At 39.3% G+C, this 25,774-nt stretch overlaps 1 protein-coding gene across 2 annotated transcripts; it reads left to right on the forward strand.

Moving 5' to 3' along the window:
* Positions 1-855: 855 nt before the first annotated feature.
* On the forward strand, positions 856-25,514 carry CABP1 (calcium binding protein 1). Of its 2 annotated transcripts, XM_075215083.1 has the most exons (7): positions 11,986-12,170; positions 13,008-13,169; positions 14,761-14,791; positions 20,581-20,724; positions 21,917-22,026; positions 22,191-22,338; positions 22,672-25,514. In XM_075215083.1, the coding sequence occupies exons 1-7, from the start codon at positions 12,126-12,128 to the stop codon at positions 22,695-22,697; spliced, it is 666 nt and encodes a 221-aa protein (XP_075071184.1). In that variant the 5' UTR covers positions 11,986-12,125; the 3' UTR covers positions 22,698-25,514. The 2 variants fall into 2 exon arrangements, with proteins under 2 accessions (XP_075071176.1, XP_075071184.1); XM_075215075.1 differs by lacking the exons at positions 11,986-12,170; positions 13,008-13,169 and adding an exon at positions 856-1,781.
* The last annotated feature ends 260 nt before the right edge of the window (positions 25,515-25,774 follow it).

Raw genomic sequence — 25,774 nt, forward strand, 5'->3', positions numbered from 1 at the left:
CTTTCTATCTCTTTCTCTCAGTTTCTTTTATATGGTATCTTTGTATTCGTGCTGTTGCTAACCATTAAATCTCTTGTGTTATTTCTGTGACATTTTATATCAAAAGTCACTAGCTGCCACAGTGGGCAAAGGTTTACATGTAGTCATCCATATGGATCATGTGTATTGTATATAGAAATGTATAATCATTGCATTTATGTGTGTGAAGGTTGAGTTTACAGTTTTAGAATATGTTTAGTATGATCACAACCAATGAATTTGTCCGTATGCCTCTTGACATCAATGGCTAACCTAGTAATTGGAAATCATGCACATAGTAGTGACACTGGTCAAGTTTGTATTTATGTTCTATTCTTTAGACAGCTATACAAAATCCCTAACTAGTCACATGCACACACTCACGATCATTTTATGACATTCTGTTTTAGGTGCATAGGCTAAAATCACTGGAAGCTTCTGTAATTCTAGTCATTCAGCTCCTTACCGTTGTTTAATCAGTTTCATGAGAAACATTATCTACAACTATCAAGGTATGCAACACTATGCTATTTAGGAATCGTGCAGCCCAGTCAAATAATCACATATAACTTATTTTTATTCATAAAATCTATAGCAGACAACATGTGTATAGGGTGCGAAAATGTATGATTGTGGAGGATTCATATTAGCACCTTGTCACGACTGATGATCATATATGTTATAGAAGGGCACAGTGAGAGCTCTTATTTAAGCATAGACCAAGAAAGTTATGTGTGACCCTTCTCTCCTCGTTTATGGCTCATGCCTCTCCTCTCCATCCAGCTCTCTGCACTGTGTCTACCTCTCCGCTCTGCTCCTCCCTCTCCTCCCTCCCATTCAAGCTGTGTGCTGGAGCTGTCACTGGGACTGTGGTGCTGAACAGACGTGCTCGGTATATAACACCACTACACCGGCTCTCTGTATGCTGAGGAGCCTATGGCTGCAATCGAGCAGGGTCCACAGACATGAACGAGTCCCGCAGCTCCCTGCTCAGTGCGGGGGAAACCAGGAGACCTCATCATAGATATCAATTGCCCCATGAGGCTGATCCAAGCTTCAGGAGGCCTCTGTGTCACCCCCGTGATAGTGGACTTGCTGGGGGAAGGAGGCGCCAGTCCCCACGGACAACCGAGAGCCCCCCAATAATGAGAAGACTTCCTGAGCAGGAGGGAGGAAGGAGGACTAGGCATCCCAGTAGCCCACATTATCACCAGCACCCCGCTAATCACCATCGGCACCCTTCCATTTATTCCCAGTATCCATCCAGTAACTACCAGTCCAGCAGCCCACCTCCTGATCATCACAGTCGTATACAGCACCACCCCAATTATCAAAGTCATCACCCCCAAACCCCCACTCACCATCCTCATCATGGTCAAACCCAAAACACCCATGTCCCCCAGCATATGACTCCACACAGCCACAGGCAGTCTCCCAGCCCGAAGCAGCAATCCCCCAGCCCAAGGCACCATGCTCACAGCCCCAGACAGCAGCCACCAAGCTATAGGGACTACCCACCCAGTCCCAGGGAGCACACACCTAGTCCCAAACAGATCTCTCCTAGTCCCAGGGAGCAGCCAGAGACCAGCCAGGAACAGAGGGCAAAGAAGAAGGAGTGTGGGAAGGGTTCAGAGGCAGCCTCCACCCAGATCCCTGCAGCCAATGACCTCCTCCCAACTAAGAGCAGCGACAGTGACCCCGAGCCGGACACGGAGCCTCTGTTTGTGGAGCTGCACCCCATCCTCAGCTCGGTGTTTGGGCAGGTGAGTCTATGGGTCAAGGTAACTGTTCACCTAACCCTAAAATACCCAAACAATACTATGTCCTCATCCATCTCCCCTACTATGGGGCAATCTTCACCTCTGTCATCTACTATTGCTGCCATGTCACCTCTTTCTGCACCTGTCTCAGAATAAACTGATTCCCCAGCACAACACACTTGTGGTTTTGCAGAGTCCTACGCAGAATACAAACACGGCCAGTTGGACATTTCTGTCAGTGTTTGCCCCTGTCCCGGTACTGACAAGGTCGTGACGTTTTCGTTGTTATTGCTTCCTGTGATTGACATGCTTTGTGTGGTGCATTCAGTTACAAACCGTGTCCAACAAAATGACACCGCTGTCAATATTTTTGAGAGAATCTTTGTGTGATCTTGATCCCTTCATTGTATGACATTGTGACAGTGTTAAGCTGTAATTGAGTATAGAAGTGACAGTTGTTCATGGTACTGTCTTGGTATTTTTCCACTAATGTTTTTTAGGCTGCAGTATAGATAGTGTTTTGCATATAAATAACAGTGAACATCCATTTTTCAGTGTACATTCATTAGCAAAAATGTTGAAACTATTTCTAAGAAATCTTTTAACCAATGTGGATGGGTCAGAATGTCCTTAACCTTGATCATTGTGAACTGTTATGTATAAGTGTGTGAGTGAGTTGTGTCTTGGTGTGATACCTATATGTTAACTATACATTATCTTTACTGTTTGCTAGAATAGTTTAAAAATAGAAAATATGTAAATTAAGCTGAAAAAAAATAATCTTAAATAAATTGAGTAGGAGTTTATATTTGCTACCAACAAAATTGTGTTTATGATTCTCCACTAAACATTGTATTGCAATTGTGATATAACCTGTCAATTAGGCTGAAAATATAACATGGCACAGTGCACTTTTAGTGTAGTTGTGCCTGGCTTTACACATTATGCTTCCCCACACCCCAATAATTGATTTCTTGCTCCATCTGCTCAAATGCTAACTACAACCACTGCAGACTTTTTCACTGTAAAAAGAAAGCATCTGGCTTGCAAAAGTTGAAACATCACCTAAAAACATAACCTACTACCACAGTTGGACCTCATACCTAATTGCGTCTAATGTTTCCTAAATTAGTTCTCATTTGACCCTTATTGATACATAACACATCAAAGGAAAATAAGGAGACATCGGACTGTCTTCATTGCAAGTGTCATCATTTTAAATACATTGATTTATGCATGCAGCTCTATGCATATGTTTTATATTATGTACCTAGATACAAGAAGGAGATTGATGTTAGTGCACAAATGTAAGTGTAAAAACATGTGCAACAGGGACAAAGGTTAGCCAATCATGTCATAAATGGCATATGTTGGGCTAGTGGTTTGTAAGTGACCTATATTATGTTCCTGAGGATCTGTGCAACTGGACACTTTCCTTCTCTTATTCCACATATAACCATCCATCATGTGTTTATTATACCTTTACAGCACAATTCCTTATTATACTCCACATAACTCATTATGTTCCTCCACATGACCTCTGTCAACAGTTCTATTTATCTTTCCACATTATTTCATAGATTACTGCATATAACCTTTCTCTCAGTTAATGTATCTTATTCCAAGTCTAACACACATTACTGTGTTTAAAAACTTCAAATAAGGTTTGTATTTAGTTGTCTCTGTGTTAAAATCTATAATGAACAATTTTAATTAACTTTCCCTGAAGCTTATATGTGTAGAAGACTGGAATCCTTTTAAACAGCAAGTAAATACAATATTTGACCTTAATTTATATCTAGGGCTCAGTATTATTGATCCAAACAATATTCTGTACCTAAAAATCCTATAGTTAAGAGGGCTTTCCAGCCAAATGAATAATTATCCCACCTCACATCTAATTTTATGACCGCCAGCCCCAATATAGTGGTCATTATCTTTGTGTTTATACTTACCCAGCAGGCGAATCCAGTCACTGCACACTACACAGCCGCCTGCACGGAAGCAGTTTGACGGACCGGCAGAACAGAGTTTCCATGTAGCTGTAGTGCCTCCCTGATACACTATAACGTGCTACATTTTATCAATGTACTAACATATATAGCACTTTACAGGGTAGCTAAATCTAAAAATAATTACATTAATGGGGAGGTGGTTATTAATGGGTGGCATGGAAGATTATTATTAATTTGGCAAGTAAAATCATTGACTAAATATGTCCATCATACTTTTTTGTAACCCTCGTGCAGTAGGAAACCATGTTAGAGGGAAGATACATTTCTAACTAAACAGCCAGGACTGACCAACAGCCTTGTACTGCATAGTCATACGGTGTGTATTATTACATTCATATACACTGGCAGGAATTTAACTGATAGAAAGTCTATCTTTCTGACTTTTATTAGGTCACACTGGGATACTTTCCTAATAATATGGGCTGTGATATTCTATTGTACTTAGCAAATGCAGAGTCATCTCTTCAGCTTGTGCTGCAAGTGGTTAACTAGTTGGCTGAATACACTTCATGCACTGGGTAAACTGAATTTGTATGTGTTTGAGAAATCAAGGTATAGGCACGCTGACCATCATGGGATAACCTGGGTGATAAACAGGAAAAGACAAAAGTGATCAGGCACTACCAAGTAAATGTACTGTTATATGTGTGCCTATCTGGTCTGCAGCTCCCAAAATAACAGGTAAGCCTGTTCAAAATGACAAATGAATAATAAAATTATGAGAGCGCTGGCAAATAAATTATATACATTTATTAAAATATCAAAATTATTAATTCATAACTTTAAACGTTACTGGCATTTCATAATGAAACCCGAAAATGTATCACTAGCTACTCACATACATATCAATGCACAAAGCTGTACAGTTTTAAATAACTTTGTATTCATATATCCTTGAAACCGGAATGGTTTATATCTCTTAATGTGTTGCCAAGGTATTTTTTAACCCTTATTTCCCGGGTTAATTTTTTTTAAATTATTGTCCTTCCAGAGTTATTGTATGTTTTCCAGTCATCTTTGATTTTTTTATTGTTAGAAATTAAATGACTTAGATAATCACTTTTATTTGGATTGGAGAGATAGGTAGATGATGGTATAAGACTTTACAAAATCCTGTAGAATTGAATGGTCTGGCTTTACCTAAACTCTTTCTATGCTTGCCACACAAATTGAGAACATTTATCCTTGGATCCGTGATCCCACTAACAGTTCTGAAGACTCCCTACAAGTGCATATAGCAGGTTCACATGATAATTTCTGGTTTCTGTTTTGAAATTGAGCAAATATATACAGTACAACAACATTGCTGAAAATGGTATCTAAGGTGTGGAAGATATCTCGTTCACTTGTGCTGGGGACGACTCACTATTCTCCTGTCACCTCTCTGTAGGATGACATTAGCCTTCATGAGCTAACTTCGATATCCAAACAACAAATATGGAAGAGGCACCAGATAATATTCCTTGGCAATGTTTACAGAGAGCAGGTCATAGAATCAATTGGACACTTATCGATTAAGATTTTTGGTTCCAAGAGTATGTTCATTTGCATGTATGCATTGATGCCATGTATTCCATTCAAGACGTCCCCTACCCCCAAGATACAACTTTCACAGCTAGAGAACTGGTTTAGGCCAAGGGAACAAATTAAAGCCACATTAGCCTAAAAATGGTTAGTCTCAGCCTCAAAATCAAATTTCCTAGAAGTCAAGGTAAAATGGGAAACATATCTAGAACCTATAAACAATGAGGACTGGGAAGATATTTTGGAGTTCAGAAAGTCAATCAATATAAACATTTGTAATAAAATTACCCAAATATATTTATACAGGGGACACATTTAACCCCATATATATATAAATCATCTAATTTTGGTAGATGCTTTGTGGAGGAAAGAACCTTTATGCATAAGGTTTGGGGTTGTCTACATACAAATAAATTCTGGCAACAGATAACTCAAAAAATTTAATTTGTTTTAAATAAAGATAGACTTACAAATCATTTTTTACGTCTGTTGGGTTTGATTCATGACTTAAATCTGAACACACCCGGCTGCGTTTTTTTTTTTGCAAGCAAAAACCATTGCCCTAAATCCCTAAGTTGGAAAACAGCCTCAAATAACCACATGTGTTACATGGAAAAATGTGGTCAACGTCTCTCTACCCCATATCAGGCTGTGCTACCTACATAGGGGATGTTCAGACAATGAATGTCCTCTAACTGCCACTTCAGTTGTTACATTTTGTGCCCTATGGAGGTGCTATTATGCAAATTAATGATGTGATCCAGGATCTTATTTCATGCATTCTGTAATCCTAAAGTACTTAAAATGATGTCAATCTTATGAACCAAATAATTTTATTAGGTACATCTTTCTTATACTGGGTAGGACTCCTTTGCCCCCATATCAGCCTGAGTTATTCATGACATGAATTAAACAAGGTGCTGGAAACATTCCTTAGAGGTTTTAGTCTATGTTGACATGATATCATGATGCAGTTGTTGCAGATCTCTTGGCTGGCACATTAATGCTGCAAATCTCTTGTTCTACCACATCCCAAATGTGCTTTAATTGATTAAGATCTGTGGAGGCCATTGGAGTACACTGAAATCATTGTCATGTTTGTGGAACCAGCTTGAGATGACGGGTTCTTTATGGCATGCAGCGTTATGCTGCTGGAAGTAGCAATTAGAAGATGGGTAGACTGTGGCCGTAAGGGGATGCACATGGTGAACAACAATACTCAGGTAGGCTGAACATTTAAACAATACCCAGTTTGTATTAAAGGACATAATGTGTGCCAAGAACACTTTCCTCACACCATTATACCACCACCACCAGCCTGCACCATTGACACAAATAATAAATTCATATTATTTACACTAAATTCTGACGCTACATCTGCACGTTGCAGCAGAAATTGTGTTTCGTCAAACCAAGCTACATTTATACAGTCTTCAGCTCCAGTTATGATGAGCATGTGCCCACTGTAACCTCAGTTTCCGGTTCTTAGCTGATAGGAGTAGAAACCAGGGTGGTCTTCTGCTGTTGTAGCCCATTGGCTTCAAGGTTGGAAGTGGCGTTCATTCAGAGCTGCTCGTCTGCATACTACTGTTCTAACACATTATTATTTGAGCTTCTTTCGTGTTCCTGTCAGCTTGAACCAGTCTGGCCATTCACCTCTGACCTCTCTCATTATTATGGCATTTTTGCCCACAGAACTGCTGCTCACTGGATGTTGTTTGTTTTGCTAACCATTCTCTGTAAATGCTAGAGACTGTTGTACATGAAAATCCCAGGAGATTGGCAGCTTATGAGATACTCAAACCATTCATAGTAACATAGTTGATGAGGTTGAAAAAAGACACCAGTCCATGAAGTTCAATCTATTTAGGATCTCCTGCGATCCTGCACTTATATTTGAAATTGATCCAGAGTAAGCAACCGCCAATCTGTTTCAATTGTGAAAATCCCCCCAGACCTAATGTTGCAGTTCCATTTTTATATCCACTACTATCCTTCATTTTAATTAACGATCGTATCCCTGGATACACTTTTCCGCTAAAAATTTGTCTAACCTTTTCTTAAACATATCTATTGAATCTGCCATCACAACCTGCCCTGGCAATGATTTCCATATCTTGACCGCCCTTTCTGTAAAGAACCCCTTCCTTTGCTGGTTGTGAATTTTCCTCTCCTCTAACCTTAGGGGGTGACCGCGTGTCCTGTGTATGGTCCTTGGGGTAAAAAGTTCCCATGAAAGTTCTCTGTATTGACCCTTAATGTAGGCCCTATGTGCCTGTGCATAATACCGTGCCGTAATGGGGCGTGAAGGTAATATGTGACACAACAATAATGCTGATTTTCTTTTGCACCCTGTAGGGTTGTAATGGAAAATCTGTGTTATTGCAGTACCGTATTACCTTTGGTAATGTGCACTCTGCACGTTACCGCAATCACGGAACCTAATTGAATGTGAATTAGAAAATGTTAATTTTGGACCCTGACAGTTCCTGTTGAATCTGTCTCCTCCTAGTTACATTTAAAGTGTACTCATTGAATACGCACAACGTGGCTCATGAATGTATGTAGGAAAAAAACTTGTGCAAAACAAAAAGCATTTTTTTGTGCATATGTTGAGTCAGACCCATTTTAAGATGCATCCAGCTCATTATCAGTAGTATTCGTGCCAGGCATATGTCAGACATACAAGCGTTTATACTTACACCCCACATTATCCTATTTGTACATAATATAATAATGAAGTGTCATATACACAAGAGAGAATATTATATTGACAGTTACTAATAAATGCAAAAGTTATATTTTTTTCATATACAATGTAATTAAATACAAATATCTTCAAAATGTGTTGATTTCCCCTTTACAAATTTAAATGAGAATTTTCTTTCTTGCAGTAGTCCAAATGGACATGTCAATGGAGCTATTCAAATAGACGGCCAAGACTTGATATAATATACCTGCACTTCTTACACAAAAAAATCATTGAGATCTGTCCAACACTAAATGATCCCCAATGTAGACAGTCAACTTGTGGGCTAAGACAATATTTATGAGAATGTAGACTATAAATTCACTAGGAACCAATAACACATCAATGGTTCCCAGTGAATTGATAGTTTTGTACGGGGGTCAGGCTGAACAACAAGGGCTCCAGTGCAGTCTGGTTAGTAAATTGCACATGTTTGCAATTTTTTTTGGCCCACACATGCAGCAATATTAGGCCAGTAACATAATTGCCATGTGTGCCCATCTTGCTGGCTCGTGCACAATAGGTAAATCACCAGCACATTATCTGTGGTGTGTTTAGCTGTGTTCTCATCGATCCTTTAAGAGTACTTGATATTATTTTTAATATGTTTACACTGAACAAATATAACATAATAACAATTAAAACAGTAAAATACAAGTCTGTTAAAAAAAAAACCCTCGAAGGGGCAGATTCAATACTAAAAAAGCGCTGCATAGTGTCCTGGAACGGCCACGAGACAATGCGTTGCGATTTTTTTTTCGGGAATGTACGGCTCACTTTTGCTCAAGCCCAATAGAGATGCGAGCAAAAGTAAGTGTTGCTTTTTACCGTATAAACAGTGATTAAACGGTGATAAAACGCTTCCGCAATGTTCTCAGGAACATCGCGGCCAATTGAATCTGCCCCTAAGTATGATAAAGCATTAGAGTAGCGTCTATACACCTGCAGTGGAGGCTTCTCTGAGCAACTGGATATATGCAGCTGCCAGAAATACCCAGGCATGTACTGGGCAGCACTGTGGCGTAGTGGTTAGCACTTCTGCCTTACAGCACTGTGAGGAGTTTGTATGTTCTCCCCTTGTTTGCGTGGGTTTCCTCCGTGTGCTCCGGTTTCCTCCCACACTCCAAAAACATACTGGTAGGTTAATTGGCTGATAACAAATTGACCCTTGTCTGTGTGTGTGTGTTAGGGAATTTAGACTGTAAGCTCCAATGGGGCAGGGACTGATGTGAGTGAGTTCTCTGTACAACGCTGCGGAATTAGTGGCGCTATATAAATAAATGGTGATGATGATGATGTATCTGGCCTTAGACCAGAGCTTTATATATTTCATACTACTGATCTCGGAGGCCAGAATATCAATGATTACTTGCTAAATAAAAGAGAATTGACAACATTTTGAATGCTTTTCAATAGTAACTCCTAAAAGGTGTATGGAATTGAAATGATAGAGTATAGTGTAAATGGACTGTTGTGCTCTTGGAGGTTTAAGTGGTTTCTGAGAATCTGATTGCTTATACCCTTGTTCTCAGTTATTTTAGAACCGAGTCTCTCATCTTGTCAGTACATGCAATAATTCATTCTGCGTTGTGCACAAAGATTACAGGTGACTTCAAGTAAGAGTCTGTAGAAGCTGTCAAGCTTTGTCTAGGTTATATGTGAAATGTACTTTGATGTATCATCTCTAGAGAGATCCTGAGTGTCCTCATTTTCTTTTAGTGTACAGCCAGTCTCTGCACAATTTTATCCATCAGCTCAGTAGGGCTTTGTAGTGTCACCCCTAGACAAGCCTGAAGTGTGTGTCATGTCATAGACAGTGCCCTCTGCTGTTCTAAACACGAACAGCACACGACATGTTTACATGAGCCATTTTTAGTATGTTACCGTTTTCTTCCTTTTTGATGATGATGAAGTGTAAAACATTCCATATATAGGTCACTTCTTGTTAGAAACAAGTAACCCTTTGTCTCTGAACAGCGGAGCCATTTATGAAATTTCACTTTTCCTGCTAATTGCTTTCCTGACCCAGAAAGAAACCCCAATGTGACATTATAAAATATGTCTCTTATATCCAATTTAACCAGGCTTGTCAAAATGGTGTTTTAGAAATTAGCCCTCTCTCTTCTAGTTTGTAGCCCTTAGCCACTTCTGTGATTGTTTTAGGCCACGTACACGTTAGTGTGTCAAATGTATTTTTTTTTTATGTATGTTAAAACGCAAATGAAAATGCATATAAACCACATTGCTCTTATGTATGCATTTGACAGATATTTACAGATGAATTTATAGTGTTCAACTGCATAGATGAGGGTCAGATGCACCGTAATGAAACAAGCAGCATTCAAAATAACGCGGTGAACTGCAAGTGTAATGCACGTAAAAAATGCAAATATATGGTGACTCATTTAGTACAATTATTTTTATTTTACATGTGTTTACATGCACTGAACATGTGTCAAAACTCATGTTAAATGCATAATTGTAGTGGTATGTGATCCTTACCTAACTGCACAATGGTAGGGGGGCAGATGGAGAGGCAGGACCTAAAGAGGGAAGGTTACCCCAAAGTGGAATATACATTTAAATACTGCCAACACCTTATTACAGTGTTCTAGAATACCAGTATTGCTGTAGTAGATACGTTATTTATCCACAGGGTTCATGATACTCTGTTGTTGTTTTGGTTCAGAATAGTAGTGAGAGAATTGCTGAACTACATAATCTTAAAAATAGAAGCAAGATTTGTTAACTCCTGCAATGCACATTGTCAGATGCAGCATTGCCTTCCCGTGTATATCCCACAACTCATTTTAGCTTTCAGTATGATTTGAATTTGATGTGCCTGACTTAAATAATAATAATAGTGAGTATTGACCCATCTTAATCAGGAAGCCATTTAGCAGACTTTCTTCAGCACTATCATGACCCCAAAGGGTGTGTTTGACATTGACTGGGGTCATATGTATCATTAATTATTCTAAAATATTGTGCAATGTGTATTTGATCATGGCATGTCAAAAACAGCACATTCATGTTACTATAAAACATGTGACACGTCCCGATGTAACATGTCTATGAGACACTTTGTCTGATGTAAACTGCTGTTTGGCTGTAGCGAATTAAATTATTTCACCTGTAGTAAAATGTTGCACAATCAACTACTATTGGCTTAGGACAGGTTATTTGTTTACCTTGTTATGCATATTGGCCATGCTTGTCCTATAGTTGTGCATTCACCTCTGTTTTGAGTGAGAACCAGTTATGTGTTTATTACCATGGCTGTCATCCTTTTCTCTGTTCTTGCAGCACAGACAGACCTGTAATTTGCTTATTTATTCATAATGTGACTTATCCAGCAGGCAGTTTTATGTGGAATCACATCTTCCAATGGTGCAGGAATTGTGGTTGGAGACACGTCGGCTGATGGTCCTAAAATATTTTCTACACACAGATTTGTAGTCATTAGTGATGCATGCTCAGTCTCTCTTATGATAAGCACATTGTCCTGTCTTTAACAGCCCATGTCGGTCTACATTGTGCCCGTTGGTGAGCATGCATCCCTGAACACGCAACCCCAGGAAAACATTAGAAATCAAAATGTGTTAACTCTTGTGTGGGATGGAAGGATATTGTTGCTCCATTGACAGCAATATAGCTAATATAACAAAGGCACATGGTTTCCTGGCAAATCCCAAAATCAGAAGGTTCTGGGTACTGTTCTGAGCCAATGTCAATGTCATGAATGCTATGTCCGCCTCCAGCTGATCTGTCCCACATCATGTCATTGAAAGGCTGTAAGGCTCATGGGGGAAGGGGTCCAGCTCCAAATTAGCCGGATTCTCTGAGCTCATCAGGGAATAGTTCCTACTGCAGTTTATCTGCTGTAATCAGAGGCTCTATCAGAGAGACAATCTGCGGCTCAAAGGGTCTAATCTGTGGGACGCTGCTGACTGCCCCCAAGGCTGAGAGGAGCGCACTGTGCGGGATGCCTCGCTGGCTGCTGCCCTCTCAATCTCTCTCCCCTTGGAAAAACTCGTCCTCTGCTCTGTACTGTGTGTTATGGGGAATTGTGTGAAATCTCCTCTTCGAAACCTCTCACAGAAGGTATGTCTTACAGTAGGCTAATCCCTATAGGAACGTATGACACTGGGCTAATGGGTTAAACTAAAACACAGAGGGAAGGAAGCTGTAGGGGAATGGATGTACAGTAGACTGATTGAAAAACATATATATTTAAATCCCGGGCAGTTTACATGTTAATACAAAAAGCCCCATTTAGCCCCAGAAGTTTTTGGTTTCTCTGATGCCTCTGTTTCACGCTGAGACCCTTTCAATGTCTCCTTTTCTCTCAGCTCAGGAACATTGTACATATACCCAAATAATTATCTTTCTCTCATATGTGTCAGTGATATTTGGATTGTCTGTAAACATGGCTCACTTTTAGTTCTCTTCTATTTTTAAAGTTGTGATGGCATCCTTAATTTGTAATAGGGCCTTCAAACCTGATTGTATATTCCCAAAGGTCAGAGAAACAGCAAGGGAAAGTATGTCTTAGAAAGGCGTGGGAATGGTGGGTACGACAGGACCAGACTAAAACAGTTCCTTATTTAGAGAGGAGATGCAGTGGAGGGAGGGAAAAGAGAAGCTGGGAAGTATTCATTCACCAAGCAATAGCCAGAGACATTGTCAAAGAATAAAAGAGAGAGGTGGGATTGTGAAAAGCTAGAACAAGGGACTATAGACGTATACAGGAACATTATCTGATGGTAGGTAAGCTGTGGGAGCATTGTGGCATGGGGATGAAGATACAAAAAGGGCACATGCCTCCCTTACACCATATAAGAGATCCATAGGTCACATATACATAAGTAACAAGAGAGGTAGAACACCTTTTTCGGCATTGACCCCTTAGTGTGCTGGTAACACTCTGTATGTTGTAAGATGCACCAGGAGGAGCGAAGCAGTCTCAGACCGGCGCAGACAGGGGAAGAGGGAGCTCAGGGGCCTCTAATGCTGTTGGCTCAAAACTGCGCAGTGATGCACAACCTGCTGGGCCCAGCCTGTATTTTTCTACGAAAGGGATTCGCTGAGAGTCGTCAGCCTGTACGTGAGTTCTGTGCTCTCTGACTTCCCCATTATTGTGTGACCAGAACCACCTTCTACACCTTCTAAATGTTATCATAAACCGTATGACCCATCACTCATGATATCCCTAACAAAGAAGTGGGAGAAATGGTTATTTGTTACTAAATGCAATCATTTGTGTGGTAATTTGGAATGTTGGTTTAATTGTGTTCTGCACAGAAGACAGAGAAAATCCTCTCAGTCCAAGAGCTTGCAGTCTATGCAAAATTGAAGTATAAGCTTAGTTAACCAGGTCATCCATGCATATCAGCTGTTATATGCCATACTTCTGTTTGGTTATCTAGGTCCTGAATAACCCCTAAAAGGATCTGTAGCTTGTCTCAGTTCTTTACACCAAAACAAATACCTACATTGTTCTATGGCACTGTGATTTCTGGCTAACAAACAATAAAACTGAATATGGTTTCAGTCTGATTGTATCCGCTGGAAGTAAGCATTTTAGAAAAGCATTGCAAAGATTTATCTTACTCTGAAAACAGAAACTTGGTACAGAAATGTTCACATTTCCTTTTATAAACCTACAAAGAGTTCTCCTTGCAGCGTATTTATAAATGTGAGTGTGAAGGCAATCAGTGCTGCTTAGCAGAGTCACTGAGTATGGCAGCAGAAATGCAGATTGTCTTCCATTGTGTGAGGGTTGAAAGCATTAATTGTTATATTCTGCATCGTATATGGACACCAAATATATTTAATGCACTATACATATATTCATAGCCGTTGATTCTATCAGAGTGCCTGTCAAACAGTGAAAACTTGACTGTATTTTGTCAATGCATTAAAAAATTATAAAAACAAATCTGTATTAATGCATATTTAAATGATACACTGAATATGTCAGGTATAATATATTAAGTTCAACCCATTAGTGTACATATAACCTAACAAACTTCCTGGTTTCATTATTGTTGTTTAATACCCATAATCCAACAGTGCATGGTGGCACATTTACTTAATAGAAGTAACAATATAGGTGAGACATAACACCAATATCTATCTTCATTAATATTTCTTCTCATCCTCTAAAATAACTTGTATAAGCTATGATTGGTTTATAATCTACTAATAGTCTGTCCTTCTTTATGTATACGTTTGTAATCTTTCCATATTTACTGTTCTACTCACACAGAAAGGCTCAACAAAATGTCCGACATTGTTGTCTTATTTAGTAACTTTGCTAATGAATGTTTTGACCTACAAAACACGGCAGAAGAAATTAAACCTTGAATCAGTAACAGTTGAATAACAGTGTAACTGAGGTTTTGTTGTTTGCTTAGATGCTTAGAATGTGAATGTTGCAATCTTCAAAGATAGTCTTATTAATGTGTGACTAAAGAAGTGTTCTGAAAATACAAAATCACATGACTACAATCCAGATGGACAGACATACAGGCCTGAGCATTCACGGAATTTCCCTTTTACCCACAGACTTTTGTGTGTGATTATTGTACAGATTATTGTAGTTCAACCATTTAATCCTTTTCATTCACTGACTTTAATGCTCCCTTCTTTTTTTTTTCTCTAATCTTTGTTTCAATATGTTCTCTTTTAGGACAGAGAGCTACGTCCAGAAGAGATTGAAGGTAAATAATATACAGTTTATTAAAAGCAAAAATATCTGGATCCGTATTTAATGCTTTGGGAGTATATGAGATATGGAGGATTATCTAATGCTTTGGGAGTATATGAGGTGTGTAGGTATATTTAATGGTTTGGGGGTATATGAGGTGTGGTGAAATATCTAATGCTTTGGGAGTATATGAGATGTGAAGGAGTATCTAATGCTTTGGGAGTGTGGAGGTGTGGTGGAGAATCTAAGGCTTTGGGAGTATATGAGGTGTGAAGGAGTATTTAATGCTTTGGGAGTGTGGAGGTGTGGTGGAGAATCTAAGGCTTTGGGAGTATATGAGGTGTGAAGGAGTATTTAATGCTTTGGGAGTGTATGAGGTGTGGAGGAGTATCTAATGCTTTAGAAGTATATGAGGTGTGGTGGTGAATCTAATGATTTGAGTGTATATGAGGTGTGGTGAAATATCTAATGCTTTGGGAGTATATAAGATGTGAAGGAGTATCTAATGCTTTGGGAGTATATGAGATGTGAAGGAGTATTTAATGCTTTGGGAGTGTGGAGGTGTGGTAGAGAATCTAAGGCTTTGGGAGTATATGAGGTGTGGTGGAGAATCTAATGCTTTGGGAGTATATGAGGTGTGGAGGAGTATCTAATGCTTTGGGAGTATATGAGGTGTGAAGGAGTATCTAATGCATTGGGAGTATGTGAGGTGTGGAGGAGTATCTAATGCTTTGGAAGTATATGAGGTGTGGAGGAGTATCTATTGCTTTGGGAGTATATGAGGTGTGAAGGAGTATCTAATGCTTTGGGAGTATATGAGGTGTGGTGGAGAATCTAATGCTTTGGGAGTATATGAGGTGTGGAGGAGTATCTAATGCTTTGGGAGTATATGAGATGTGGAGGAGTATCTAATGCTTTGGGAGTATATGAGGTGTGGAGGAGTATCTAATGCATTGGGAGTATGTGAGGTGTGGAGGAGTATCTAATGCTTTGGGAGTATATGAGGTGTGGAGGAGTATCTAATGCATTGGGAGTATGTGAGATGTGGAGGAGTATCTAATGCTTTGGGAGTATATGAGGTGTGAAGGAGTATCTAATGCTTTGGGAGTATATGAGGTGTGGTGGAGAATATAATGCTTTGGGAGTATATGAGGTGTGGAGGAGTATCTATTGCTTTGGGAGTATATGAGGTGTGAAGGAGTATCTAATGCTTTGGGAGTATATGAGGTGTGGTGGAGAATCTAATGCTTTGGGAGTATATGAGGTGTGGAGGAGTATCTAATGCTTTGGGAGTATATGAGGTGTGAAGAAGTATCTAATGCTTTGGGAGTATATGAGGTGTGGAGGATTATCTATTGCTTTTGGAGTATATGAGGTGTGGAGGAGTATCTAATGCATTGGGAGTATGTGAGGTGTGGAGGAGTATCTAATGCTTTAGGAGTATATGAGGTGTGAAGGAGTATCTAATGCTTTGGGAGTATATGAGGTGTGGAGGAGTATCTAATGCTTTGGGAGTATATGAGGTGTGGAGGAGTATCTAATGCTTTGGGAGTATATGAGGTGTGGAGGAGTATCTAATGCTTTTATTAAAGTAATTGTATCGTTTTCAAATAAGCATTGCCCAAGCGATTGTATTGTGTTTCTAACGCACAAAGTGATTTATTTTAGCAGATGTAACAAGTTAACAATTCAATACATGATTGTAATATAATACAGTACTGTACAGCCAATACCAAAAGATAAATACATACCGCTGCAATCGCTGCGCTTCCACGGGTCCCAGTGAACAGTATATCTGTTTAGATAACTGTGGTCAGAGTAGCCTGGACACTACATGAGAGCTACTGCTTATATGCAAACAGAGATACAGTAAAACAATGCAGGTGGTATAGCTTGCTTCTATTGGTCCAGGCATCAGGAGGGTCCAGGGGGTTACACATCATAGGCTGATTCAATCTAAGGAATCCAAAGGTGGGGGTCTCTCCAGGGGATGAGCTCTGTTCTTCCCGCCAAACTGCTCTGTTCTTCCCACCAAACTGCTATGTTCTTCCCGCCAAACTCCTATTACAATCAGTCCATTAGCATTTGACAGTTAATATCATATTAAAGGTTTATTCCCTAACATCAATAACTAGAGTATGCAATGTGCGATCTCTTCGCGGAATGCACCGAACAGCTGCTGATGTAAAGGGAATTAATATGATATTAGACATGACACCTTTCCTATAAGCTGAACCTTAAATATCACTGAAGTGTACATATAATCACATTATATAAACTAATAATAAACCAAATACTATCTGCTCATAAATTACAGTGTAACGGACTGGCATGAATATGAATTATATAAATAACTAAATGTTGTAATGCGAGTGTGTACGTGCGTATTTTACCGTGCGATCGCACCATGCACTGTATTAGGTGGCGTACGGATCTGTGTTACGTGGTGTACGAATCGCAATCGCACGGCAAAACAATATTAACCAATATACTTTCGTTCATCCAATTATACGACTTTGACACTTTGGGAGTATATGAGGTGTGGAGGAGCATCTAATGCTTTGGGAGTATGTGAGATGTGAAGAAGATTCTAATGCTTTGGGAGTATATGAGGTGTGTAGGTGTATTTAATGGATTAGGAGTATATAAGGTGTGAAGGAGTATCTAATGCTTTGGGAGTGTGGAGGAGAATCTAAGGCTTTGGGAGTATATGAGGTGTGAAGGAGTATCTAATGCTTTGGGAGTATATGTGGTGTGGAGGAGTATCTAATGCTTGGGAGTATGTGAGATGTGAAGAAGATTCTAATGCTTTGGGAGTATATGAGGTGTGGAGGTGTATTTAATGGTTTGGGAGTATGTGAGATGTGGAAAAGTATCTAATGCTTTGGCAGTGCGGAGGTGTGGTGGAGAATCTAAGGCTTTGGGAGTATATGAGGTGTGGAGGAGTATCTAATGCTTTGGGTGTAAATGAGGTGTGAAGGAGTATCTAATGCTTGGGGAGTATATGAGGTGTGGAGGTTTATTTAATGCTTTTGGAGTATATGAGATGTGGAAGAGTATCTAATGTTTTAACAGTATATGAGATGTGAAGGAATTTCTAATGCTTTGAGAGTATATGAGATGTGGAAGAGTATCTAATGCTTTGGAAGTATATGAGGTGTGGAGGAGTTTCTAATGCTTTGAAAGTATATAAGATGTGGAAGAGTATCTATTGCTTTCGGACTATATGAGATGTGGAAGAGTATCTAATGTTTTGGGAGTAAATGAGGTGTGGTGGAGTATATAATGCTTTGGGAATATATGAGGTGTGGAGAAGTATCTAATGCTTTGGCAGTATATGAGGTGTAGAGGAGTATCTAATGCTTTGGGAGTATATGAGGTGTGGATGAGTATCTAATGCTTTGGCAGTATATGAGATGTGGAGGAGTATCTAATGCTTTGGGAGTATATGAGATGTGGTGGAGTATCTAATGCTTGGGGAATATATGAGGTGTGGAGAAGTATCTAATGCTTTGGCAGTATATGAGGTGTAGAGGAGTATCTAATGCTTTGGGAGTATATGATGTGTGGATGAGTATCTAATGCTTTGGCAGTATATGAGATGTGGAGGAGTATCTAATGCTTTGGGAGTATATGAGGTGTGGTGGAATATCTAATGCTTTGGGAGTATATGAGATATGGAGGAGTATCTAATGCTTTGGGAGTATATGAGGTGTGGTGGAATATCTAATGCTTTGGGAGTATATGAGATGTGGAAGAGTATCTAATGCTTTAATAGTATGATATGTGAAGGAGTTTCTAATGCTTTGGGAGTATATAAGGTGTGGTGGAATATCTAATGCTTTGGGAGTATATGAGGTGTGGAGGAGTATCTAATGCTTTGGGAGTATATGAGGTGTGGTGGAATATCTAATGCTTTGGGAGTATATGAGGTGTGGTGGAATATCTAATGCTTTGGGAGTATATGAGATGTGGAAGAGTATCTAATGCTTTAATAGTATATGATATGTGAAGGAGTTTCTAATGTTTTGGGAGTATATGAGATGTGGTGGAGTATCTAATACTTGGGGAATATATGAGGTGTGGAGGAGTATCTAATGCTTTGGGAGTATATGAGATGTGGGGGTGTATTTTATGCTTTGGGAATATATAAGGTGTGGTGGAATATCTAATGCTTTGGGAGTATATAAGGTGTGGTGGAATATCTAATGCTTTGGGAGTATATAAGGTGTGGTGGAATATCTAATGCTTTGGGAGTATATAAGGTGTGGTGGAATATCTAATGCTTTGGGAGTATATGAGGTGTGGTGGAATATCTAATGCTTTGGGAGTATATGAGGTGTGGAAGAGTATCTAATGCTTTGGGAGTATATGAGGTGTGGTGGAATATCTAATACTTTAGGATTATATGAGGTGTGGAGGAGTATCTAATGCTTTGGGAGTATATGAGGTGTGGTGGAATATCTAATACTTTAGGATTATATGAGGTGTGGAGGAGTATCTAATGCTTTGGGAGTATATGTGGTGTGGAGGAGTATCTAATGCTTTGGGAGTATATGAGGTGTGGAGGAGTATCTAATGCTTTGGGAGTATATGAGATGTATACATGTTTATGTAGGGGATATGATGCAATGTGTGAGGCAGAGAATTTGAACAGTAATATATGGGTAGTTGGATGCTATACTGTGGCTGTAGTGTATGTATTGGGGAAGACTAGTAATTCTGAATATTGTGGTTGAAATGTAGGGATGCTACATATAATTGTTGGTGTGCAGTAATGGTGGGTGTAGTGGGCAGTAGGAACGAAATGTAAGAATGTTGGATGCAGTGGATGTGTTGAATGAATGATGAATATAATGACTGCTGTATAACAATGCTATGTTCAATGTGTGTGGTGAAGTGAATAATGTAATGGGTGCGGATTAGGATGTTGAACACTTCTGTTTTGTTTGGTATGTGTATATACTTTTACAATTTATTTAAAAGTTGATAAAGATTGATAAAAAATACTATGATTGAAGTGTACGAATGATGGATGTAATGGATGTTGAGTAAGATTGCTGAATATCGTAATTTTGGATGCATAATTCTGGCGTTAGAGTGCTAAATACCATGGTGGAGTAAGAGACTTGATATGGAAGAATGTTGAATGGATTAGGTCGGATGTAAACATGCCGGTGAATGTGTAGATGCTGAATAGGAAAGGAACATCTGCAAAGATACAAATGAAAATCAGGATGTCAACAGTAGCATGGAATTAGAAATGTCTATAAAATAGTACTAAATCACAATAATAGGGGGCAAAACATTGTGCTGCTCACAAATGGATTAAACTGGTTGTTTTGGCCAATCAGTGAAGAACTATGGCAAATTTGGCACAAATACTGGACAATCACATTTTGCAGATATGAGCAGATTGTAAAGGGTCCCATACTCAGGGGCATGCTGGCAAATGTTAGACTATGCTGTGTGACTCAGCCCAAAGTAACCCACTATGGGACCAGTCCCAGGGGGCAGATGCTCCACAGCCCAGCCAGCCCCTACCCATACATTTGGCTGATTACACAACACGTGGGCAGCTATTGGCACTAGGACACCAGATTTTTCTGCCTCATCGAACTGATTTTGGTTGGGCAGGACAACCATTTAGAGATGACTTATGTTATGAAAAGTGTGATGTTGGCCATATTTTAACATTTTTAGCCAGAGTTCAATTGCCATTGTGAAGAGTTCATGATGTTAAATGTTGTTTTTATTTCAGTCAGTTCAAAGATATTGTACTAATTAAGTTGTATCCTACAGAACTTAGGGAAGCTTTCAAAGAGTTTGACAAAGACAAAGATGGATACATCAGCTGTAAGGACCTAGGCGATTGTATGAGGACAATGGGATACATGCCAACTGAGATGGAGTTAATAGAACTGTCTCAGCAAATCAATATGAACCGTGAGTCATGTCCTTCCATACATACTTCTCATCCCATACCTCTTCACTTGGGGCACTAATTTGCTCATTCGGGCTCCAGTACCACCTCTACACTGATGACACCCAAATCTATAGCTCTTCTCCTGACCTCTCTCCTTCTCTACTATCTCGTATAACCAACTGTCTTTCTGCTATCTTCACATGAATGTCCCAGCGCTACCTGAAGCTCAACATGTCCAAAACAAAGCTTATTATCTTCCCTCATGGCAGATTCACCACCTTCCCTCAAACCTCCCTCACTGTCAATAACATCACAATTTCCTCAGTCTCCCAAGCCCACTATCTTGGTGTCACACTTGACTTCACCCTCTGCTTTATTCCTAACATCCAGACTCTCTGCCAGTCCTGTCAACTCCACCTTAAAACAGTGCCAGAATATGTCTATTTCTTACTCAATATGCTACCAGAACTCTTATCCATTCTCTCATCATCTCACGTCTTGACTACTGCAACCTCCTGCTATCTGGCATCTGCTGCACCAATTGAAATGACTCACCCTTACCAATAAAGCCCTCAGCAACACCACCCCTTCATACATCTCAAATATCATATTAAATCACTTTCCCTCCCGTCCTCCTACATCTTTCTCTGACCTGCTCCTTGTCTCGTCTCTGGTAACCAACTATCACTCGCGCCTACAAAACTTCTCCCGTGCTGCTTCCCAGTTATGGAATTCCTTAACACACTCAATCAGACTTTCCCCCAGCCTTCAAATCTTTAGACGAAAAAACATTTATTTTTTAAAGCTTAGCTTATCCCTGATGATACTATTCACACTAATACACCCTCACAGCTTACCCAATCTCCACTCTAAGCCACACTCATTCCTCTTGTTTCCGCTGTGCCCTCTTGCACTTAGAATGTAAGCTCTTTGATGAGCAGGGTCATCAGGCACCCTTTCTTTTCATGTCTGTATTTATTTTGTCTACCTTGTACGTCCCTGTTTTATGTATGTCCTATTTTCCCGACTGTACAGCGCTGCGGAGCACTGTGGCGCTTTCCAAATCCATGATAATAATAATAAGCATATTATCTGTAATATTTCAGAACTCATAAATCATGCACTGCTAAGTGATCCCAAATGCTTGTGAGGTTTCCGAACATATAAAGTTTCTAATTGAATAATTCATCATTTTTATTTTCTCATATTTAGTTGGAGGACATGTGGACTTTGATGATTTTGTGGAGCTAATGGGTCCGAAGCTTCTTGCAGAGACAGCCGATATGATTGGAGTGAAGGAGCTTCGGGATGCCTTCAAGGAGGTGAGAGAAGTCTTTGCCACATACCTGACTTCTGTGGTCCATTTTTTCTGTGATTAAAATCTAAAAGGGAATGTATTAAAAATGGTAGCTGTTTTTTAATGTATGTTTTACTACTGGATAATATAGCCTTCTTGTTAATAAAGATATTGCACATCTCTATTCAGTTTGACACCAATGGAGATGGAGAGATCAGCACGAGTGAACTACGGGAGGCCATGAAAAAGCTCCTTGGACAGCAGGTTGGTCACAGGGACATTGAGGATATTATACGTGATGTCGATCTGAATGGAGATGGACAGGTGGACTTTGAAGGTTAGTATAATTTGTATACACATCGCTGTCATTATAGCTTTACATCAGTTGATTAAGTCTGGTGATGGTTGAGGCTCCATCTGCATAGAGGCACCAGTTGATGGTATACCAGAAAAAAATAACTTCTTTTAGAATCAGCGTCAGTTTTGAGAGTGGACACTATTTTTATATTGGATGTATCAACTGGTCATTTATAAAGTGGGCTACAATTTTTTTTTTATTAAAAAATGCTTTGTATCTGTGATTGGCAGATGTCCTGGCATGGTGGTTAGTTATAATGTGGTTGGGTACAATGTACTCTTCTGTTTTTTCAACGTACATTTTTTTTTCCAGAGTTTGTCCGTATGATGTCTCGCTGACCTCTGCTGAAGTAACATCCATGTTGTCCATCTGACTGCACCTCGTTGGTGAAGCTGTGACTGAATCAACTCACTAATGTCATGGACATAGCAGGGCAGTGCCCACATCAGCCATAATGTCCCTAACCTGGAGCTGCTGTGCCCATGCAACTTCTCAGTGTTCTTGTTATGGGATACAGCACAGGCCATTCTTCCTATTAATCCTGCTGCTCTGACTCATAATGTGCCATCCCACAACTATAAATGTGATACCCTGCATAGGGGCAACCCTGGTGGGCTACTTTCTGACTGTTGGGCGGCATAACGGAGCCTACAGACTGATGTGAAAAGCAAACCTGTGTGTGCATGAGCTGGCACCCTTCATGTGACTTAACTCCTAGAGGATTTGTGCAATAATAGAATAGAATCTGCTTCCTGGATTTTCCAAGATATTAAATAAATAGTCAATAAGAATTATTCTGGTTGGCTAACAGTGAAAGAAAATGTGATGTGTAGAACATAGGTATGTACAGAGATATTATACACCACCCAACATAGATACACTGGGGTCATGTACACACATCCAACCAAATATTCATCTTTAGAATCAATATTTGCTGCCTGTCTATGATGATCTTAGAAAAATAAGCAATTCAGCAGTTGACAAGTATTTAATAGGGTAATGAATAATCCTGCCAAGAATAGAACATATTTTCCTCGTGTACACCAAACAAGTCCAGGACAATAATCAGACAAAAGGGTTACGGGATCTCATTCTCACATGTATTCTTATCCTTTCTGGCCACCTGTTTACCTCTCTACCTCCTTTCTCTTTACCCTAACCTGAACATAAAACCTTTTTTTTATGTCTTTAAGACACAAAAATAAATAATGGCAATAGGGATCATTAGGGAGCTAAAAAGAAGCTATTGTGAGTATTTGCTATGGCAGTGGTTGAAGAGGAAATTTAGAAGTGGCGGTATGGAAAATATTAGTAAATGGTATGTAATAGTTTTACAATGAAGGTAGTAGGAGAAGTAGGGATTTGGCATACCACCGTATACCAGCCCACCTCCACCACTGAGCTATGGACCAATACGTTTTGCAACATACGCATGATATGTTGTTTTTATATATTGTTGAGTCAGAATCCATGGCAAAGTGTCCTGTGCCAAAGAATGGCATTTTTACCCATTCATACTCATACCCTGACCTGTCTACTTAGCTGTAATTCCCCCACCATGAACCGTGCAGTTAATTGTCAGAACACACATTATAGGCTTCCTGTAGTTTAGAGTTAGGAGTTAATCCAGCTAGAAGTTGCAATAACATAACATAAAACTATATATTGACATGATGCAAGTTTCTATATAAAGCATAGATATAACAGTGGGCAAGCCACGTTACTCTTGAGAGTAATGTAGTTAATTGAATTTGCCGCTCTGATTTCCTATTTACAGTTTTTGACATGGACAATTTCACAATGACCATCATGCATCTCTTTCCTTGAAATCATTATTTCCACAAATCCTTCATAATCTCATAGCATTCAAGCATCTACCTGTGACCACTCCTATGTGGATGATTGTGCCTGGTAAATTATATGACACCAGGCATAAACAACTTAGTCCACAGCACGCCAAAAGTAAGGTGTTCCTGTAGCTGAGGAAACCAAACCCATATATCCAAGTGTTTTTCCAAAATCTAATATTTTAAATATTATTATTCTTCCAGGCCTACTTGACCTTGACAAACAAATCACTTCTCTCAATAATCATCATCATCATTTATTTATATAGCGCCACTAATTCCACAGCACTGTACAGAGAACTCATTCACATCAGTCCCTGCCCTATTGGAGCATACAGTCTAAATTCTCTAATATAGATACAGACACACACAGAGAGGGAGAGACTAGGGTCAATTTTGATAGCAGCCAATTAACCTACCAGTATGTTTTTGGAGTGTGGAAGGATACTGGAGCACCCGAAAGAGAACATGCAAACTTCACACAGAGAAGGTTATGGTCGGGAATCGAACTCATGACCCCAGTGCTGTGAGGCAGAAGTGCTAACCACTAGGCCACTGTGCTGCCCATGTTTAAGATCATAAGGGTATTCTGATTTCTGAAATAACACAGTATAAGAAAGTTACATTCAAGTTTGAACTGGCCGTCACTGCCACAGGCATATTAACCAGAGCCCTCAGGGTAGGTTGGGTCCTTCCAGTATGTGAGAGACAAGGGAAACTTGGCAAAATGTTACACTTATGTCTACAAACCACTTTCTATATTAGAGAATGAAATGCATGTTATATATTATATACACACTACGTCAGAGTTCTAGTGAGCATCTATTCTCCCAGTAGATCCTAGTATCTCCTCCTGCCCTGTATACTGTCAGATTATACTGGTACTTTGGATACTGTTTTGTATTTATGTATGTGTTTGTTCTTTAATGATGGATTGATCATTTACCCATCTGGAATTCTGATTTAATGTTTTTAACGGTCTGGTTTTAATAGAAACCAACAGTGCCAACTGCATCAATATGGGCTCAGTATTACCTTTTTATGTGTATTGTGTGTGCATGAAATCTTTATCTTCTACTCCATTCACATTAAAGGCTATAAGGAAGCAAATGCACTGATGCACACAAACACATCAAAATGACATAACACAAGCTATTTTCTCCAAAGAATTAAGTGAAATTCTTACTGTATTTTGCTACAATCCATGGACAGTTTGTCCTTGAAACTTCCATACATTACAAAGATTTTTTTTTTACATTTTCTTGTTGAAATGCCCTTTAAAATCCTTTATTAAAATAGTTGAAATGACTTATGTTGCTGTTAATATAATTCATTAAAAGTAACACAAAATAAATTGTTCTATACATAATTTACCTGTTTCTTCCACACTACATGGACATAATTGTTCTACAAAGCAGAACAAAGATGAATTTTCATTTTTTGGATCAAGATTATTGAAGTGGAAGGATGCACTGTGTCACAATTCAGAGGGCTGATAGGACCATTGACCTGCCTAGTTCAGCACTACCTCCTGGGAGGCGCGGAATCTAACGACACAGAAAGTTTTC

This window comes from Mixophyes fleayi, chromosome 1, assembly GCF_038048845.1.
Source record: "Mixophyes fleayi isolate aMixFle1 chromosome 1, aMixFle1.hap1, whole genome shotgun sequence".
In the NCBI taxonomy this organism is placed as follows: domain Eukaryota; kingdom Metazoa; phylum Chordata; class Amphibia; order Anura; family Limnodynastidae; genus Mixophyes; species Mixophyes fleayi.

What these genes read in the sequence shown, in the direction of transcription:
- CABP1 (XM_075215075.1), top strand. Translation starts at nt 984, where the DNA reads ATGAACGAGTCCCGCAGCTCCCTGCTCAGTGCGGGGGAAACCAGGAGA. An exon ending in TTCGGGATGCCTTCAAGGAG is followed by an intron (nt 22,027 to 22,190) that starts GTGAGAGAAGTC and finishes ATCTCTATTCAG; the next exon opens with TTTGACACCAATGGAGATGG. An exon ending in TGGACAGGTGGACTTTGAAG is followed by an intron (nt 22,339 to 22,671) that starts GTTAGTATAATT and finishes TTTTTTTTCCAG; the next exon opens with AGTTTGTCCGTATGATGTCT.